General features: G+C 41.0%; 1 protein-coding gene across 1 annotated transcript in view; it reads right to left on the reverse strand.

Moving 5' to 3' along the window:
- LOC115107163 (E3 ubiquitin-protein ligase MYCBP2) overlaps positions 1 to 21,493 on the reverse strand; it is a 310,312-nt gene that overhangs the window by 238,422 nt on the left and 50,397 nt on the right. The window contains 7 exon segments of the mRNA XM_029630721.2: positions 2,556 to 2,632; positions 3,067 to 3,205; positions 9,882 to 9,955; positions 10,588 to 10,687; positions 11,116 to 11,187; positions 12,009 to 12,251; positions 21,032 to 21,228. Of these exon segments, the coding sequence (XP_029486581.2) occupies positions 2,556 to 2,632; positions 3,067 to 3,205; positions 9,882 to 9,955; positions 10,588 to 10,687; positions 11,116 to 11,187; positions 12,009 to 12,251; positions 21,032 to 21,228 (902 nt within the window).

A 21,493-nucleotide genomic window follows, 5' to 3' on the forward strand; every position in this document is an offset into this window, starting at 1 on the left:
CTATACATCTTTTTTTTATTATAAATTAGCAAACAATTCTAAAAATCTATTTTGCTTTGTCATTATGGGGTATTGTGTGTAAATTTTATCCATTTTAGAAAAAGGCTGGAACGTAACAAAATGTGGAAAAAGTTAAGGGGTCTAAAAACGTTCCGAAAGCACGGTATACCCTCACTTGGTCAGGATATTTAAGCCTCTATATATCCACTAGTTCCACAATATCCATGACATTTGTGATTTCCTTAAGAACATGAGGGTGATAGTTTGTAGTGTGATTTCTTTACAGTCAATTGACATATTTCAAACCGTATTATAATCTCCCACCATAATAAGGTTCTTGTATTATGTGTAGGTTTGATCAATTATTATATATATTTTCAAAGAAGCTTGGATCATCATTATGTGGACCGTATAGATTAATGGGCCATATATGTTTATGGTCCAATAACATACTTAAAATCATCCATGTGACTTGCGAATCTGTTTGGACAATTTGCACATAAGGATCTAAATTATTCTTCATTAATATCACACCTTTTCAATTTCTTTGCCCATGGGAGAAGTATATTTCCCCACCAGTCCTTTTTCCATCTAAAATTGTTGAATGAGTTTCCTGTAAACAATAGATATGATATTAACATTATTTCAAATGTTACCGACTCGCAATATAATTGTTCTGAACCGCGAGCCAACCCACTGTTTCAAGGAATGTTTTGCGGGTCTCCTGCGGGTAACTGAGTACCCGACCCCATGCAGCACTCTACTGTGAGGTGGAAATATAGATAGAGATGGCTGGCTTCCTCTCCCTTTCTATGCTGTCAGCTCAACTATCCTTCGCTAATGCTCTTTTTTTCTCTTCTCTCTCCCTCTGTCTGTCCCCCCCTCCTACTCTTTTCTCTTGCTCCCCTCTCTCCTTCTCCCTCTTTTGTCTCTCACCCCATTTCCCCAATTGCTTTTCTAATATTTGTTGCCAGTATTTTGTTGGACCATCGTGTGTATTTGTTTTAATCTTTAATTTATTTGCGATTAGGTTTGAAGAGAATGACTCCTCAACCCAAAAGGCCCTAGAGCAGCTGTGAGAAACGTGAGAAGTGTGGCATCATTTTGGAAAACTTAAGGCGCTAAAGGTTCCCGGCAAAACAGATGGTCTGTTATCCTTTCAGCTGCTGCTCAGTGCTCAATATTTTCGAACCATCTTAGTTCTTTGTCTCTGTTGTGACAGTAGGCTATTGCAAACATAAGCATGACACAAAAAGGCAGTAGTGATGTTATTTTTTCATGATGGAAGTGATGCAGCTATTCTTTTTAAATTAAGTTATGATCAGTATAGCTTTTAAAGGACGTTGTGGTTGTTTGTAGGGGTGTGCTGATATCCTCATACTCATAGTCATAAACATATCCGTTTTATCACACTTGATATTCAATTCATGGCATGGTATACACTGAGTGTACAAAACATGAAGAACATCTGCTCTTTCCATGACATTGACTGGCCAGGTTAACTTTATGATCCCTTATGATCACTTGTTAAATCCACTTCAAATCCGTGTAGATGAAGGGGAGGAGACAGGTTAAAGGAGGATTTCAAGTCTTTGTGTATGTGTGCCTTTCAGAGGGTGAATGGGCAAAACAAAATATTTAAGTGCCTTTGAATGGGGTATGGTTCCAGGCACACCGGTTTGTGTCAAGAACTGCAACGCTTCTGGGGTTTTCACGCTCAACAGTTTCCCGTGTAAATCAAGAATGAGCCACCACCCAAAGGACATCCAGCCAACATGACACAACTGTGAGAAGTATTGGAGTCAACATGGGCCAGCATCCCTTTGGAACGTTTAACACCTTGTCGAGTCCATGCCCCGAATGAATTGAGGCTGTTCTGAGGGTAAAAGGGGGGGTGCGCTCAAGGTGTTCTTCATGTTTTCTTCACCCAGTGTACTTGTACGAGTGTAAAGGTTTAAAGGAGCAGTGCACTTTCAGAACCAAATCTGTATTTCAGATGTAAATGTTAAAGAAATGTCCAGACACTGTTTTTTACCATTTGACTTCATCATGCTCATTTTGCAGTATGGGGGGGGGTTTGAATTAAACATGAACAAAAACTCAAAACTTTCCCTGCATGTTGTTTTGAGTGAGGTCTTCAACATCCGCAGAACATTACTGTAATGTTTTCAACTCGTCAGACAGAAACAGCCTAGTAGGCTGCGGACACTCAAATAAGGAGATGTGATGCAGAAACGACCTAGCAACCACAGGTCCTCACTAGACTGGTGCTCTGCATGTCTATTTTTTCATTACAGTTTTATCAGGTTTTGAAGTGAAATTGTCCTCATTTGAAGGTCCTGTGTCAAGGTCCTCACTATTACAGGAAGACAGCGAGTGTGTGTGTTACAAGGAAGAACAGAACAAGCAGAGCCCTTGTGTTGCTGGTCACACTCCAAAACTAGGAGTAGCAGATTATAATTACCATTTGCTTATTCACCCACACACAAACTACCATTAACATTTTTATGCTGCAGTCTCATGCATCTCAGTTTGAACAATTCTCACGTTCTTACCTTTCCTGAGGCTGTTTTCATCAGAGCAAATTCCCTGCCTGCTCCCAGCAATGCTGCCTCCTCGTCAAACCCCGTACCTGGAAAACACAGACACACACATTTTGATGTATGGACTTCTGCAGAGAAACACATATGCACAAATTCACTAATAAACAAAGACATTATTGAAACACACAAAGACAGATACACATATGGAGACCGGCTCATTGCAATCGCTGGAATGGAATGAATAGAAAGGTAACAAACATGGTTTGCTTTCATTCCATTCCAACCCTTACAATGAGTTTGTCCTCCGTCACTAAATCAACAGTCTCCAGTCTATTCAACAGTCTCTTAGCCAATATCTGACAGAGCAAGATGGTGTAGCATAAAGTTTCCCCTAGATGCTGATCTTGGGCCAGTTTTCCATTTTCCCCACTAATGGTTAAGGTTAGAATTGGGAGAGGGGAAGCGGATCCTAGATCTGTACCAGGGGGAAATTTCACTGCGGAGCATAGTCAGTAGGACTCACTAATGATGTGTAGGTCCTTCTCCAGGTCAAATAGAGAGATGCCGCAGGCATGGAGACACTTCCTGGCCAGTTTCAACTGGAGCTCCTGCTGCAGTGCCGGGTCCGTACTGGTCGCGTATATCCTCACCACAAACCCATCCTGAGGGAAACATGGCAAAGGCTTATTTAGATCCACATTGAAATATAGCAAGTATGAAGGACACATAGTTTTGATGTCATACTGAAGCTGGCACTCATTAGCAGGGTAGCAAAATGTCAAACTTGTTCTCAAAATGTCCAGGTTTTCCAGAAATCCTAGTTGGAAGATTCCTGGAATCAGGAGAGAATAAGCAGGAAATCCAGAATCTGTTCAACCACAATTTCTGAATTACCTGGGATCATTTAGAAATTCTATTTTACAGTAAACAAACTGACAAATTTTCAGAACACTTTCAGGAAAGGACGTTCAACAAGCACAGCACTTACACAAATGGCTGATTGGCTGAGAGAAATTGATAATAAAAAGATTGTGGGGGCTGTTTTGTTAGACTTCAGTGCGGCTTTTGACGTTATCGATCCTAATCTGCTGCTGGAAAAACCTGTGTTGTGGCTTTAACAGTCTAACAGAACACAGAGGGTGTTCTTTAATGGAAGCCTCTCTGAAATAACCCAGGTAGAATCCGGAATTCCGGCAGCTTGTCTTGGCCCCTTACTTTTTTCAATCTTTACTAATGACATGCCACTGACTTTGAGTGGCATGTCATGTGTATAGTGTTAAGATGACTTAACACTATACACGTCAGCTACTACAGCAACTGAAATGACTGCAACACTTAACAAAATACCTGCAGTTACTTTCAGAGTAGGTGGCAAGGAATACATTTATATTTCTAAAACTAACTAACTGTATTTGGGACAAATCATTCACTAAACCCTAAACCTCAACTAAAACTTGTAATAAATAAATGTGGAAATTGAACAAGTTGTGGCGACTAAACTACTTGGAGTAACCCTGGATTGTAAACTGTCATGGTTAAAACATATTGATACAACAGTAGCTAAGACGTCCATAATAAAGCACTGCTCTACATTCTTAACAGCACTATCAACAAGGCAGATTCTACAGGCCCTAGTTTTGTCGCACCAGGACTACTGTTCAGTCGTCACAAAAAGGGACTTTAACAAAATAAATTGCAATTGGCTCAAAACGGCATCACGGCTGGCCCTTTGATGTACACAGAGGGCTAATATTTATAATATGCATGTCAATCTCTCCTGGATGAAAGTGGAGGAGGGATTGACTTCATCACTACTTGTATTCATGAGAGGTATTCCACATCAAGTAACAGATGCAAGCAGTACAATTACATAAAAAATACAAAATAAAAACACCTTATGGAACAGTGGGACTGAAGCAGCAGACACATGCATACACACACACACACACACACTACACACACACAGATTTTGTACTGTAGATATGTGGTAGTGGTGAAGTAGGGGCATGAGGGCACACACTGTGTTGTGAAATAAGTGAATGCATTGTAATGTTTTTAAAATTGTATGAACTGCCTTAATTTTTCTGGATCTCAGGAAGAGTCACAATAAATACAAAACACACACACGCAAAGTCAGGCATCCCTGACATGCAAAGCCCTTTGGATATAATGCTAGAAAAGACCGTTTTCAGCACTGTGTGTGTATGGAGAAACACCTCTATCTACAGTATCAGACCAGAGCATGCAAGCTCTCTCATAATTTCCACTGTTGGCAATATAAGAAATTCTAATAACAGCAATGCAAGTAATTGTCCAGTGAAAATCTCATTTCTAAAAGTTCATAATCTGTTAACTCGTAGACAAATAATGTTGTTGACTCATCCTATACTCATATTTGTGGCGAATGCATAAGTTTTTACGATAGGTATATCATTTTTTACGATAGGTATACGCTGACACCACTGTCGTTGGGGTACGCCCACACCATTCCAACACAGAAAAGCTGCTTTTGCCTCCCGGGTGGCGCAGTGGTTAAGGGCGCTGTACTGCAGCGCCAGCTGTGCCACCAGAGACACTGGGTGCCACCAGAGACGAGGTCCTGGGACCGGGAGGTCCGCGCCCAGGCTCGGGTTAGGGAGGGTTTCGAAATCCTTGTCTCATCGCACACCAGCGACTCCTGTGGCGGGCCGGGCCGTGGGACCGGGAGGTCCGGTGTTTCCTCCAAAATTGGCGGCTGGCTTCGGGTTGGATGGCGCTGTGTTAAGAAGCAGTGCGGCTTGGTTGGGTTGTGTATCGGAGGAATGACTTTCAACCTTGTCTCATCGATGAGACAAGATAGTAGCACTAAAAACAAGCGATGGGGAGTGGGGTAAAATTCCACAAATAAAAAAAATTAAGAAAAGCTGCTTTTAACATACAGTGGGGCAAAAAAGTATTGTCAGCCACCAATTGTGCAAGTTCTCCCACTTAAAAAGATGAGAGGCCTGTAATTTTCATCATAGGTACAGCCTCTTAAAGAAGAAGTTACAGGTCTGAGAGCCAGAAATCTTGCTTGTTTGTAGGTGACCAAATACTTATTTTCCACCATAATTTGCAAATTCATTAAAAATCCTACAATGTGATTTTCTGGATTTTTTTTCACCCTTTTGTCTGTCATAGTTTAGGTGTACCTATGATGAAAATTACAGGCCTCTCTCGTCTTTTTAAGTGGGAGAACTTGCACAATTGGTGGCTGACTAAATACTTTTTTGCCCCACTGTAATTAGCATTTTGTGGAAGTACAACTATTTCACTCATATTGTAGTTACACTGAACAAAAACAAATGTAAAAATTTCAAAGATTTTACTGAGTTACAGTTCATATAAGGAAATCAGTCAATTAAAATAAATTCAATAGGCCCTAATATATGGATTTCACATGACTGGGAATACAGTCATTACCAGCCTTTCAAAGCACTTCATGGCTACCGACGTGAGTGCTATGGGGTGGTAGTCATTTAGGCAGGTTACCTTCGTGTTCTAGGCCACAGGGACTATGGTGGTCTGCTTGAAACATGTAGGTATTACAGATTCTGCCAGGCAAGGTTGAAAATGTTAATCAAAACCTCTACTGACTCCCCATCCCGCAAGCGGGAGCGTAATCATCGCCTGACACTAATTAGCATAACGCAACGGACATAAATCTCCCTAGAAAATATTCTATTCATGAAAATCACAAGTGAAATATATTGAGACACAGCTTAGCCTTTTGTTAATCACCCTGTCAACTCAGATTTTCAAAATATGCTTTACAGCCAAAGCTAGACAAGCATTTGTGTAAGTTTATCGATAGCCTAGCATAGCATTTTGTCCAGCTAGCAGTAGGTAACTTGGTCACGGAAATCAGAAAAGCAATCAAATTAAATCGTTTACCTTTGATGAGCTTCGGATGTTTTCACTCACGAGACTCCCAGTTAGATAGCAAATAGCGAAATAGCTCCGTTTGTTCTTCACGTTTGGCTGAGAAATCGCCCGGAAATTGCAAAAAATATTCCAAATTAGCTCCATAATATCGACAGAAACATGACAATTATCTATTATGATTATCTATTCAATAATATATCCATCGGGACAATTAGTTTTTCAGTAGGACCGATTGGAGTAATGGCTACCTCTGTATTTTACGCGAGAATCTCTCTGGGGGCATCAGGTGACCACTTGCGCAATGTAGCCGCCTACGGCTATTCTTCAACATAAATGCGTAAAACTACGTCACAATGCTGTAGACGCCTTGGGGAATACGTAGAAAGCGTAATCTGGTTGATAGCCCATTCACAGCTCAATAGGGACTCATTGGAACGCAGCGCTTTCAAAATATGGGGCACTTCCGGATTGGATTTATCTCAGAATTTCTCCTGCAACATCAGTTCTGTTATACTCACAGACAATATCTTTACAGTTTTGGAAACGTTAGAGTGTTTTCTATCCTAAGCTGTCAATTATATGCATATTCTAGCATCTTGTCCTGACAAAATATCCCGTTTACTACGGGAATGTTTTTGTTTTCCAAAAATGAAAATACTGTCCCCGTGTCACAACAGGCACCTGCCGGTTGGTCCGCGCATGCTCAGAGTAGACGTCCTGGTAATCCGTCTGACCCCGCAGCCTTGTGAATGTTGACCTGAAGAAAGGTCTTGCTTACATCAGCTACGGAGAGCGTGGTCACACAGTCGTCTGGAACAGCTGGTGCTCTTATGCATTCTTCAGTGTTGCTTGCCTCGAAGCGAGCATAAAAGGGCATTTAGCTCCTCTGGTAGGCTCACGTCACCGGGCAGCTCGCAGCTGCGTTTCCCTTTGAAGTCCGCAATAGTTTGCAAGCCCTGCCACATCCGATGAGCATCAGAGCCTGTGTAGTAGGATTCAATCTTAGTTCTGTATTGACGCTTTGCCTGTTTGATGGTTTGTCTGAGGGCATAGGCTGGATTTCTTATAAGTGTCCGGATTCGTGTCCCGCTCCTTGAAAGCGTCAGCTCTAGCCTTTAGCTCAGTGCAGATGTTGCCTGTAATCGATGGCTTCTGGTTGGGATATGTACACCCGGTCAATGTGGGGATGACTTCATCTATGCACTTGTTGAAACCGGTGACTGAGGTGGTACACTCCTAAATGCCACTGGATAAATCCCGGAATATATTCCAGTCTGTGCTAGCAAAAAAGTCCTGTAGCGTAGCATCCGCATCATCTGACCACTTCCGTATTGAGTGAGTCACTGGTACGTCCTGCTGTAGTTTTTGCTTGAAAACAGGAATCAAGAGGGTAGAATTATGGTCAGATTTGCAAAATGGAGGGCGAGGGAGAGCTTTGTAAGCTTCTGTGTGTGCGGTCTAGAATTTTGTTTCTCTGGTTGCACGTGAAATGCTGGTAGAAATTAGGTAAAACAGAATTAAGTTTGCCTGTATTAATGTCCCCGGTGATGGGTTCTGACTCCTAAACTTGAAATATTTATTAAATCATCAGATATCCTATGGAAATGGAGTGCTGTAGTCTGGTTTCAGCACCAGAAGTTAATGGTTATCTGTGGGAGAAATGTATATGGGGGAGGGAATTAAGCTTGGAATATACTGAGTAAAGGAAAAGCAATCGCATGGTTGCAGTCACTGATAGGGTGGAGAGATGAGGAGTGGGGGGCCGAGGTCAGGTCATAAAGAAGAAGGAACAGTTAATTGCCCGCATCACTTAACTTCCTGCCTAGCAATAAAGACGTAATGTTTAGAGGGAAGGCGGTGACTGCACCCAAATTGGGGTATATATACACTTGTGCTGGTGGAAACATGTCTGTCTGTTCAGCTGTCTGACCCTTTGGGTGAATAAACTTGGTTTGAGCTTTCATAGTTGTCCGTCAGGTTCTAAATAACAGGGTAAAAATTAACAACGGCCACAAGGAGCGCCGCTTCTGGATGAACATTTTCCTGTTTGTTTATGGATAGCTCGCTGAGGGAGGTCTTAGTGCCAGTATCGGTTTGTGGTCGTAAATAGCTACGAATAATATCGATAAACTCTTGGTAGATTGTGTGGTCTACAGCTTATCATGAGGTACTCTACCTTCAGGCAAGCAATGATTTAATATTAGACATCGCACAACAGCTGTTATTGACAAATAGACACACATCCCCACCCATCGTCTTACCAGACGTACCTGTTCCGTCCTGCCGATGCACGGAAAACCCAGCCAGGTCTATATTATTTGTGTCCTCGTTCAGCCACGACTCGTGAAACATAAGATATTACCGTTTTTAATGTCCCGTTGGTGGGACAATCTCAAACGGATGTTCAATTTACTTTCCAATGATTGCACGTTGCTCAATAGAATGGATGTTAGAAGCGGGTTACCCACCTGACAACGAATTCTCACAAGGCACCCTGATCTCCGCCCCCTGTATTTCCGTCTTTTCTTCACACGAATAACAGGGATTTGGGCCTGGTCTCCGGGAAGCAGTATATCCTTCACATCGGACTCATTATAGAGAATCTTTGTCCAGTTCAAGGTGAGTAATTGTTATTCTGATATCCAGAATCTCTTTTCGGTCATAAGAGACGGTAGCAGCAACATTATGTACAAAAAAAGTTGCGAAAAACTACCAAAATAGTACAGTTGGTTAGGAACCCGTAAAACGGCAGCCATCCCCTCCTGCAGCCATTATCTGCTCCTGCATTCATCACAGATATCAGCAAACAAAGGATTTGGGTCTGACATCAATATGTGAATAACTACAATGATATTTTATTATGGTAAATTTCAGAAAATGTTAGAACATAAACCTACTGTTGACAAGTAGGCTATGGTGTAATGAAATGTTTTGCCTTGTGTGGTAGGTTTTGACACTTAATTTAGGTGTCAAAACCAGCCATAAAATAACGCAATATATGACAGAAGGTCTAAAAGGTTATGACAAGTTGTCAGCTGTTATGACATGGTTATGACAAGTTGTCAGTTGTTATGACATGGTTATGACATGGTTATGACCGTGTCATAATGTGTTATGACGCTGGGTTTCAAGTATTGTTACCAAATATTTTCATCCTGAAGTAGTCTGACCACCCACTCACGGCCACAGCATGAAAAATACTGACCATGCTGTTATGATCTCTGTCGGGGCCAGCAGCTCTCTACATTATAATATAATAGAAATCTCAGACAGGACTTCAGACTGGGTTTGTAACCATTTAAGGAGTGGGAGTTGCTGGTACGTATTGGCCCTATCCACTCCTCTCTCTCAAGAAGAAGAAAAGAATGGAAGAAAACTTTAGTGCCCTGGAGTAGGTAGGTAGGAGTATGTGTATGAGAGAATGAGGAGACTCACATCTTTGCAGGCAGCAATCTGGTTGATGTACTCTCCGTCAGTGAAGACTATGTTCTGGCCGTCTGCCTGTAGGCCTATGGAGAGGAGAGAGTGAGCAAGATGAGTGCATTTATAATATACAAAGAATAAGGAGATTAATTTGTCATGCTCTTGACAAAGGTATTCAGCCGAAACGTTGTGCATTGGCCTCCGTTTCCTTTAATATAAACATATTATTTTCTCTTAAATTTGCATACTGTAAAAACAGACAGTGTTTAAGTGTTGTCTGCACATGGAATCGATAAAGCTATGTAGCCATCTTTGTCCTGTGGCTATTTGTCTACTTTGTTCAATCAGGAATATTGAAATATTGTAGTTACAAGCCTTATTTTAGCGTATATTATTGATATGATAAATGACTAAAGGGTATATTGTCAATCACTGGGTGAGCAGGTTATAAGAGCCTAATAATTTTTTATGAGCCTTAAATATTATTATTAAATGTTTCCAAGTTAATCTCAAGATAAAAATCTAGTTTCAGAGGCCTCGTTCACTGGTTCTTGACAATAGTAAGTAACCTGATGATTACAAAAATTAAGAATACACACCCCCCCAGGCGCGCACGTGCGCACGCTTACAAATCAGGTGCATGAAAGAAATCCTTGCCCTGTTTATTATAACACACAATATGGGGGACAAGGAGGTGTTACTGTGTGTTGTCATGTACCTGGCATGGTGATGGTTCCCTCATGCTCCAGAGTCTCTGGGTTGATCTTGATGGCCGACGTACTGTGGTTGTTACTCATATCCCGGTACAACAGGCAGCCCTGCATGCCCACAATCAATCTTTTTTTATTTATTTATACACTACTTTTAGGACTGCATGTCACAATTTGTCCCAAAAGCAACCCTGACCAAGCCCTCAGAGTTTGAATGTGTAGGACAAAGGAATACAAACAATGCTTCATCAATAAACGTTATTTTGGGGGTAGATGTCTATTCCTTTCTAATCCCCTAAAGGTCTTCAGTAGGAGCAGAATCATTATCGACCCAAGCCTTTACTGCATACAGATCAGCAACTATGTTTATTGGGTCAAATGGGGGGTGATCCAAATCAATGCAGTGAGCAAACGGCATGGTACAAGACCATAACCATTACTCGCAATGAAATAGAATTCCAGGTTGCCTATAGTCTTACTTGTGGTGTCAATTTTAATAAAAAATAAATAAAATAAAAAGAATGAGGTTAAGTTACCTGAGCAAAACCCAACCACGATCTCTTCTCCTTCCGATTCCTGATGCGTGATGTGGAATTATACACATGGCCCTGGAATACAAACACACATATTGGTCCAATTTTAGAGCGCAACCACAAACGCACAGCCAAACGTTAAGACACAAATATATTCCCTCAATGATGTATGATCCACTGTCAGCACTATGTGGCATCAACAATCAACCTCAGAAATGAGAGAATAATTATGGAATCTGGGAGAAGTTTCAAATATTTTATTTAATCTACTACTTTAGTACAGCAGATTGCTATTATGGAGAGTCTCCTCTTATCAACCAACTGGGGCAGTAACTGGAACATTTGCCTATGAGAAATGTGTTTGAAATGTTTAAGTTCTCACTCAACTTATGGCTATGTGATCAAAAGTCAATGGAAGGAAAACACAATGCTTTGTAAGAATTTAGGTATGATGAAGTCTTAATTAGTATGTGCTGTAATCTACTTTTCACTTCAACAAGCAAATGATCTTTAAAAGGAGCGGTACAGAGTCATAAAACCATTGTTGCTGTGGAAGACTATTGCGTTACAAAAATGGTTTTAAAAACCTTTCTATATAAACTGGCAAAGAAACTATGATGACTATGCCTGCAGTGAGCAATGATATGTCACTTCTGTAGCCGGAGCCCACTTTGTAGAGGCCGTCCTTGCAGAGCAGGTAGCATATACGCTCTTTCACGTACACACACACACACACACACACACACACCAACCCACCTTCCTACACCCCACGTACCCTGACAGTGCCGCTGTAGCCGGAGCCCACTTTGTAGAGGCCGTCCTTGCAGAGCAGGTAGCATATACGCTCTTTCACGTACACACACACACACCAACCCACCTTCCTACACCCCACGTACCCTGACAGTGCCGCTGTAGCCGGAGCCCACTTTGTAGAGGCCGTCCTTGCAGAGCAGGTAGAGGAAGGAGCCATCGGTCTGCAGCAGGCAGCGCTCATCCTCGTCGATCGTCACCTCCTTCAACACCCACTTGTTCATCAGCGCCACCCGCTTGATGCCGTTGCCGAACCAGTCCTGGATCTGGATCTTGCCCACCAGCACAGCCTGCACGCTCCTCTGTAGCGCGTTCAGAATGGTCGGCACCTGGGACGAAGAGTGTGGGGGGGGGTATTAAGAAAGAAGAATTAATGGAAGTGAACTGTAGTAAAAATGGGAGACTATGAAGTGGACTGTTTTGGCTTTTCTTGACTGTGGAGTGTTTGGTAGAAAGGTCCGGTTTGATATCAGGGCTCCAGAGTCACGAAAACGTAGTCGCAATTTGCAACCCTTTTACTTGAGAAAAACACATTCTGATTGTATTATAATTAGAGTAAGCAATCTAGCTAATGTGTTTTAATTTTCCTCTTCTTCAGGTGAATTAGCCCCACGTTATATTAGTGAACGTAAAAATGTAGACAAATTCTGCTCAAATTAAGCCAAAAAAAATCAGAACCTACACTATATATACACAAAAGTATGGACACACCTTGAAACTAGTGGATTTGGCTATTTCAGCCACACCAGTTGCTGACAGGTGTATAATATCGAGAACACAGCAATACAATCTTAAAAGTCAAACATTGCCGGTAGAATGGCCTTACTAAAGAGCTCAGTGACAGGATGCCACCCTTCCAACAAGTCAGTTTGTCAAATTTCTGCCCTGCTAGAGCTGCCCGTCAACTGTAAATGCTGTTATTGTGAAGTGGAAATGTCTAGGAGCAACAACGGCTCAGCCGCGAAGTGGTAGGCCACACAAGCTCACTGAATGGGACCACCGAGTGCTGAAGCGTGTGGAGCGTAAAAATTGTCTGTCCTCGGTTGCAACACTCACTACTGAGTTCCAAACTGCCTCTAGAAGCAACATCAGCACAATAACTGTTAGTTGGGAGCTCCATGAAATAGGTTTCCATGGCCAAGCAGCCGTACACAAGCCTAAGATCACCATGCGCAATGCCAAGCGTCGGCTGGAGTGGTGTAAAGCTCACCTCCATTGGACTCCGGAGCAGTTGAAACGCGTCTGATGAATCACGCTTCACCATCAGGCAGTCTGATGGACGAATCTGTGTTTGGCGGATGCCAGGAGAACACTACCTGCTCCAATGTACAAGTGCCCAATGTAAAGTTTGGTGGAGTAGGAACAATGATCTGGGGCTGTTTTTCCAACTTTGTGGCAACAGTTTGGGGAAGGCCCTTTCCTGTTTCAGCATGACAACGCCCCTGTGCACAAAGCAAGGTCCATTCAGAAATGGTTTGTCGAGATGTGTGTGTGGAATAACTTTACTGGCCTGAACAGAGCCCTGACCTCAATCCCAGCGAACACCTTTGGGATGAATTTAACGCCGCCAACTGTGAGCCAGGCTAATCGCACAACATCAGTGCCCAACTGCTTTGGCCTAACATTTTCTTTGAACCAGATATTGTAGTCTTCTGGTGACAATGGTGTGGAAGAAACAGTGTCGTTGTCACGGAGGAAGTTGACTGAGTTTGTAAATCGGTGGAATGCCCGGTGGAAGCAGAGATTGCCAAATGCAAAGCTAGTCCAAAAAGAGAACACAGAAAGAAGGCTGTTGTATAAAACACTCTGGATTACATCTTCAAACTAAAGGGCAAACATGGCATCGATGACAGAGGGAGAAGCATTCATCCATGAATACTGGTAAGAGTCTAGCTAAATCTTCAGATATTATTGCTACCAAACGGTGTTCCATACACATTTTGCGTAACCGCGACATTTAAACGAGGCTGTAGCGACTGTGTTGGCATTAAAATCAGGGGTGTAAGCTATGTTTCTATTCAAGCGTTGATTGACATGGTAATGGACCAATAGTATTCGAGAAAAGATGAAACACGTACCTCTGATGCTGTACGTTACATTGTGATGTGTACCAACGTAACGTACGGCACACAATGCAATTCATTGTGTGGAGTGCAGCGTCTTTCCACCAGGGGTTAACGCTTCTCTTGCAAATTAAAAACATGCTTAACCATATACACTTCATAATTCATGATTTAAATGAACATTAGTTTTAATATTAGTATTGGTAATAGTAAACATTTTTCAGGAGTAAGGTGCTAATGTCAATTTGGTCATCAATAAACATTGAATCAATCAATGAATTCCATAAGACTGATGTGCAGAATCTTAAGAAGAATACCATCCTCTGACCTGCATTTACACAAGCAAACCAGTCACCTTCTCACAAAGAGCTTTCTTTTTTTTGCTATCACGTTTGCTGTGCCAACCTATTCAGGACAGTTGTGGGTTCAATAATTGTGAAATCTCACATGCATGTCAGTAACGCATGTCCTAAATTCTATTAAACTTCGCAAATCACTAACCAAAATTGAGATGCAACATTCCTGTGTGCCTCTCTTTCTGCTCTTGATTGTGCATAGCTAAAGAAAATGAACGGGACTCTTTAAAAAGACAGCATGTCACCAAACTGCAATAGTTACTGTATGAACTCTGTGGAACGTTTTTGGACCATTGGCTTCCCTGTAAACAGGTAGCAACAGGAGGCACGAGCCACCTCCCTAAGGCTCTTCCCTGCCTTCACCTCCTGTAGCTGTTCAGGGGTGTAGTGGTACGGTTTCTTGTTGGGCCTTTCCCCCTTTCCACACATTTCCTGTCATAATACAATTAAATTAGTATTTTTTTGTGTTCATGCAACATACTTTATTAAGATAGTGCAAAGAAAATGGACACACAAATGTGGATATCTTTCCATGTAATCCAACATAATGTTATTGCATATTTCAGGGAAAGAGCAGGTGTTCTTATATACTCAGTGTATATGATGGAGTGAGATGACAAGAGTTGAGTTGGTGTTACCGTTTCATTTCTTTTTTTATATTAACATCGTTGCTTTATACAGTAAAACATTTAGTGGTTTATAAAAGTATTTCTCCCATGTGATTGGAAGTTGTAATATTAACCCTAATCATTTGCATGCTTCGTTCATTAACATTAAACAAAAGTAACATATTCCTTCATCTCTCTCTGAACAGAATCACATACAGTGGGGAGAACAAGTATTTGATACACTGCCGATTTTGCAGGTTTTCCCTACTTACAAAGCATGTAGAGGTCTGTAATTTTTATCATAGGTACACTTCAACTGTGAGACGGAATCTAAAATAAAAATCCAGAAAATCACATTGTATGATTAAGTAATGAATTTGCATTTTATTGCATGACATAAGTATTTGATACATCAGAAAAGCAGAACTTAATATTTGACACAGAAACATTTGTTTGCAATTACAGAGATCGTACGTTTCCTGTAGTTCTTGACCAGGTTTACACACACTGCAGCAGGAATTTCGGCCCATTTTGGCCCACTCAAATACTTGTTCTCCCCACTGTACATCCCTTCTGAAAATAAAGTTCTCTAATTTGTGTAACTCATATTTAAAGGTATATATGTATCAAGACATTATCAATGGTGAGTGTAAAGTTAATTACATGCGAATTCATTCAAATGTAATTCAATCAAGTGTATTTTTCATTACTGCATGCCATCTTGCATGCCACCGCTGCTTACTTCTGAAAAAAGACCCCTATTCAAATTCGACACAAACCTTCAAATAGGTATGTAATGAGACATTATAAACACACTTTATAGTGTTTTGACATTTTAAGTACGGGTGAAAAAAGCAGTTTCCCCAACACATCTTCCCCTATCACTATCACTCAGTAGCCTTCGCTTCCACGCCGCCATTTTTAAAAAGACCCGGCAGAGCTCCATTGCCTTCAATCATGCAGAGACAGGTCACGTGGATGTCTCGTCATTGATTTTGCTGGAAAGGGAAGAAATTGTGCTTTACAATGGTATTAATATCTACCAGTTGAACTGGAAGAATTGCATTTTTTTGGAGCTAAAATTAGGTCAAGTGTTCGGAACATCATTAGGTAGCCATATACAGTTGAAGTCGGACGTTTACATAGACCTTAGCCAAATACATTTAAACTCAATTTTTCACAATTCCTGACATTTAATCCTAGTAATAATTCCGTTTTAGGTCAGTTAGGAAATGTCAGAATAATAGTAGAGAGAATCATTTATTGCAGCTTTTATTTATTTCATCACATTCCCAGTGGGTCAGAAGTTTACATACACTCAATTAGTATTTGGTAGCATTACAGTTAAATTGTTTAACTTGGGTCAAATGTTTCGGGTAGCCTTCCACAAGCTTCCCACAATAAATTGGGTGAACTTTGGCCCATTCCTCCTGACAGAGCTGATGTGACTGAGTCAGGTTTGTAGGCCTCCTTGCTCACACAAGCTTTTCAGTTTAATCTGTCTACAACTTTTCTATAGAATTGAGGTCAGGGCTTTGTGATGGCCACTCCAATACCTTGATTTTGTTGTCCTTAACTATTTATGGCTGCAGGGGCAGTATTGAGTAGCTTGGATGAAAAGTTGCCCATTGTTAACGGCCAGCTCCTCAGTCTCAGTTGCTAATATATGCATATTATTAGTAGTATTGGATATAAAACACTGAAGTTTCTAAAACTGTTTGAATTATGTCTGTGAGTATAACAGAACTCATATTGCAGGCAAAAACCTGGGAAATTCCACTTCCTGTTTGTATTTTTTTGGGGGTGGCAGATTTTCAACCAAGCTCTCATTGAAATTACAGCGAGATATGGATGAGTTTTCACTTCCTGCGCCTTCCACTAGATGTCAAAAGTCAATAGAACTTTGTCTGATGACTAATGTGAAGGGGGGGTCGAATGATACAGGAAATAGTCACCACTGACACGAGTTGACCGTGCTTTCACCATGCGCGTTCACAGGGGATCTGAAGTCATTCTAATTCTCCGGTTAGAATGTTATTCAAGATATATGTAAACAACATTCTATAGATTGATTCAGTACATCGTTTGACATGTTTCTACTGACTGTTACGGAACTTTTGGATATTGTCACTTTATAGTGGACGTGATTTGTGACTTTAGAATTGTTTACCAAACGTGCTAACCAAAGTAGCTAATTGGACATAAATAACAGACATTTTCGAACAAATCAAGCATTTATTGTGGACCTGGGATTCCTAAGACTGCATTCTGATGAAGTTCAAAGGTAAGGAAACATTTATCATGTATTTTCTGGTTTCTGTTGACTCCAACATGGCAGCTAATTTGGCTACTGTTCTGAGCTCCTTCTCAGATTATTGCATAGGTTACTTTTTTAAATCTGACACAGCGGTTGCATTAAGGAGAGGTATATCTATAATTCCATGTGTATAACTTGTATTATCATCTATATTTATGATGAGTATTTCTGTTGAAACGATGTGGCTATTCAAAAATCACTCGATGAACTAGTGTATCTAATACACAAATGTAAACTCAGATTTTTTTATATAAATATGAACTTTATCAAACGAAACATGCATGTATTGTGTAACATGAAGTCCTATGAGTGTCATCTGATGAAGATAATTCAAGGTTAGTGATTCATTTTCTCTATTTCTGCTTTTTGTGAATGCTATATTTAGCTGGAAAATGGCTGTGCTTATTGTGGTTTGGTGGAAACCTAACAATCGTTTGTAGTGCTTTTGCTGAAAAGCATATTTGAAATCCGACACATTGGTGGGATTAACAACAATATTAACTTTAAAATGCTATAAAACACATGTATGTTTTAGGAATTGTAATTAAGACATTTCTGTGGTTTGAATTTGGCGCCCTCTATTTTCACTGGTAGTCGTCATATCGATCCCGTTAGTGGGATTGCAGCCATAACAAGTTAAACCATTTTGCCACAACTTTGGAAGTATATGCTTGTGGTCATTGTCCATTTGGCAGACCCATTAGCGACCAAGCTTCAAATTTCTGACTGATGTCTTGAGCTGTTGCGTCAATATATCCACATAATTTTCCCACCGCATGATGCCATCTATTTTGTGAAATGCACCAGTCCCTCCTGCAGCAAAGAACCCCCACAACATGATGCTGCCACCCCAGTGCTTCGCGGTTGGGATGGTGTTCTTCAGCTTGCAAGCATCCCCCTTTTTCCTCCAAACATAACAAAGGTCATTATAGCTAAACAGTTCTATTTTTGTTTCATCAGACAGGAGGACATTGCTCCAAAACGTATGATCTTTGTCCCCATGTGCAGTTGCAAATCGTAGACTGGCTTTTTTATGCCGGTTTTGGAGCAGTGGCTTCTTCCTTGCTGAGCAGCCTTTCAGGTTATGTCGATATAGGACTCGTTTACTGTGGATAGAGATACTTTTGTACCTGTTTCCTCCAGCATCTTCACAAGGTCCTTTGCTGTTGTTCTGGGATTGACGTGCACTTTTTGCATGAAAGTAGGAGACAGAATGAGTCTCCTTCCTGAGCGGTATGACGGCAGCGTGGTGCCATGGTGTTTATACTTGCGTACTATTGTTTGTACAGGTGAGTGTGGTAAATTGCTCTCAAGGATGAACCAGACTTGTGGAGTTCTACAATTCTTTTCTGATGTGTTGGCTGAATTCTTTTGATTTTCCCATGATGTCAAGCAAAGAGGCACTGAGTTTGAAGGTAGGCCTTGAAATACATCCACAGGTACACCCCAATTACCTCAAATGATGTACATTAGCCCATCAGATGCTTCTAAAGCCATGACATCATTTTCTGGAATTTCACGCTGTTTAAAGGCACAGTCAACTTAGTGTATGTAAACCTCTGACCCACTGGAATTGTGATAGTGAATTATAAGTTAAATAATCTGTCTATAAACAATTGTTGGAAAATTACTTGTGTCATGCACAAAGTAGATGTCCTAACTGACTTGTGGAATTGTGGAGTGGTTGAAAAACGAGTTAATGACTCCAACCTAAGTTAATGTAAACTTTCAACTTTTCGTTTCAAATTTTGCCAGAAAATCGTTTTCATTGCAAGTTAGCGCGTACTGTTAGCTAACGTTAGCTGGCTGGCTCAGTAGCTAATGTTACGTGTATGATCTGTGTAGGAGCTCTAGAAAGTTGTATGTTCACATTTTTCTTTTTTGAATGCGGCATTAGAGTTGGGAATATGGTTCATTGTTTAGCTAGCTAGCTACATGTCTAAACAAAAGACTCCAATATGCAAGTAACCATTGGACCGTTTACACCTTCTGTATCCTGTGCATGTTACAAATAAACAGATTTTATTTGATATAGTGTGTGTTTACCAGAGACATTAATGTGAAGAATAGCATGACCTGCACCAAAGTCAGATTAGGATATAGGCCAAGGACTAGATAAAGTTCCTCTACTTTCACCACTTTTCATCTTGAAATCTTTGGTGGTTTACTACACTGAATCATTAAAGAGATGGGTGGGGATAAGGCTTTAGAGCGTGTGAACGATGCTGAATGGGTGTAGACAAAGAGGAGCTCTCCAGTAGGTGTACCAAAACATTCAAAGGCCATTTTCCAAAGTGGGGTTTCAAGTTTATCAACTTTCAAATCAGAATTACTTTCTCATCATTCCTCAACTGGAGTGTATGATAAACAATTTTCTAGCTCAGAGTCTCTACTTTTATCCAATGTAAAAAACTAATTTTAAAATGTTGCTACATAAGACCAATTCACATATTTTTGGGAAAAGGAGCATCAAACTCATCCCCGTTGTTGGGGAATAATCAGAATTGGTTGGTAACATAGGTAGATGTTTAATATTCATCATATGCTTATGAGTTATTTCTCATAGGAATGTATTTTGTTGTACTATAGTGGTGGCCATTGGCAGTTATCTGTTCTATGTCAAGACTAAGTTGCATGGGCCGCAGAGAGGGGGGAGAGGTCAAGGTGTCATCATGTGTAAACATATATTTTGCTCCACTGTGTCTGTGTGCCAGTCACTCCCTACTTTTCCCATCGGGGAGAGGAGGATGGCAGTGTCTGGAATCATTCTATGCTCCCCGTGAGCTTGTCCAGGATTGGTTGTATCTAAATGACAATTTGATATATGCCTGTTGATATGGAGGGTTGGTTTATGGTTCTGGGTTTGAGTTTGAGTAAGGAGACAAAGCTGAACGATTTATTATGTCTATGCTGTCTGACTATGTGTGTTTTTTGCTATTAAAGGATCTCCGTTGCAATGTAGAAGGGGCTCTCAGAGAATTCATTGATAAACACTGAATTGATCTGAGAGTCACAGGGTTGTGATAGAGCTCATATAATTAAAGATGGACTTTGATAACTAACTCTGACTTGTGTGTGGTTTGCGCTCATGATTTGGTAAATAGAGGAAATTTCCATGACACCGTGCACTTTTACCACCCTGTGAAGTTAAAAATCACAATTTATTTAATCTGTAGCCTAAAAAACTGTGCATGATTTTCCAGGTCACAGTGGGAAAACCATACAACATAGCATCTCATAACTGCATGTTGACATTGACATGGTTATTCTAAAAGTATTTGCGCATAAAACCGTTTCCATCGCAATGGTCGCATAATTAACTCCAACACAAGGATCCCACCATGCCGAACCAACAAATTGTCTGTTGACATTTACAGATTTGTATCAACACTTGCTGTTTTCATCACACCTGTGGTGATATATTTTTATATGGCATGACTTTATTCGCATTAGAAGGTTGGATAAACATGGTTACAGACAGACAAATGCACACACACAAACAGTATCACTCAAACAGAAAATAATGTACATACACAAACACACAAATATTCTAAAATTATTTGCCGGAAGAATGCGGGCGGGGTAACATAAGAGGGTGGAAAACAGAAGCTTGACATTTTCTCCAAAGTAATTTCTGCTCTCCTTCAGAGCTCAGATGCTGCTGCCTTGAGACAGTCTGGTGGTGTGGAGCAGGTTTAACAAGTCTAACCTGAGTGGGGAAGTGTGTTGAATTGTTTCGAGTTGTGTGACACAGCGTCGTCTCACCTGGATAGTCTGGCAGGCATGACTGCCGTTGTTGGTGAGGATGGCGGAGACGGCCTGCAGGGTCTTGCCCGTGTCTCCCCAGGACACCACCAGGCTGAAGAGGCAGGCACAGGACAGGGCGGTGAGGGCCTGCCCAGTAGGGTCGTTCATCCCCGTGCTGCGCACTGTTGTCTCCAGCAGCAGTTGGAACAGAGACTCTGTAAGGAGGATATAGAGAGTTAAGAGGGGCAGTATGTCTGCAAATGTGTGTGTGTTTACCTGTGTCTGCACAAGTGCGTGCAAGTGTGTGTTTGTGTGCATGCCTCTGTGTCTTGGTCTATTTGCGTTTGCATCTGAGTGTATACATGCATTGTGTGTGTCTGCCCATGCAATGTATGTACAAGTATTAGAGCTCTGTAAATATACTGTGTATACACTACCGTTCAAAAGGTTAGGGTCATTTAGTAATATCCTTTTTGAAAG

Source organism: Oncorhynchus nerka, linkage group LG3 (assembly GCF_034236695.1).
Source record: "Oncorhynchus nerka isolate Pitt River linkage group LG3, Oner_Uvic_2.0, whole genome shotgun sequence".
In the NCBI taxonomy this organism is placed as follows: Eukaryota; Metazoa; Chordata; class Actinopteri; order Salmoniformes; family Salmonidae; genus Oncorhynchus; species Oncorhynchus nerka.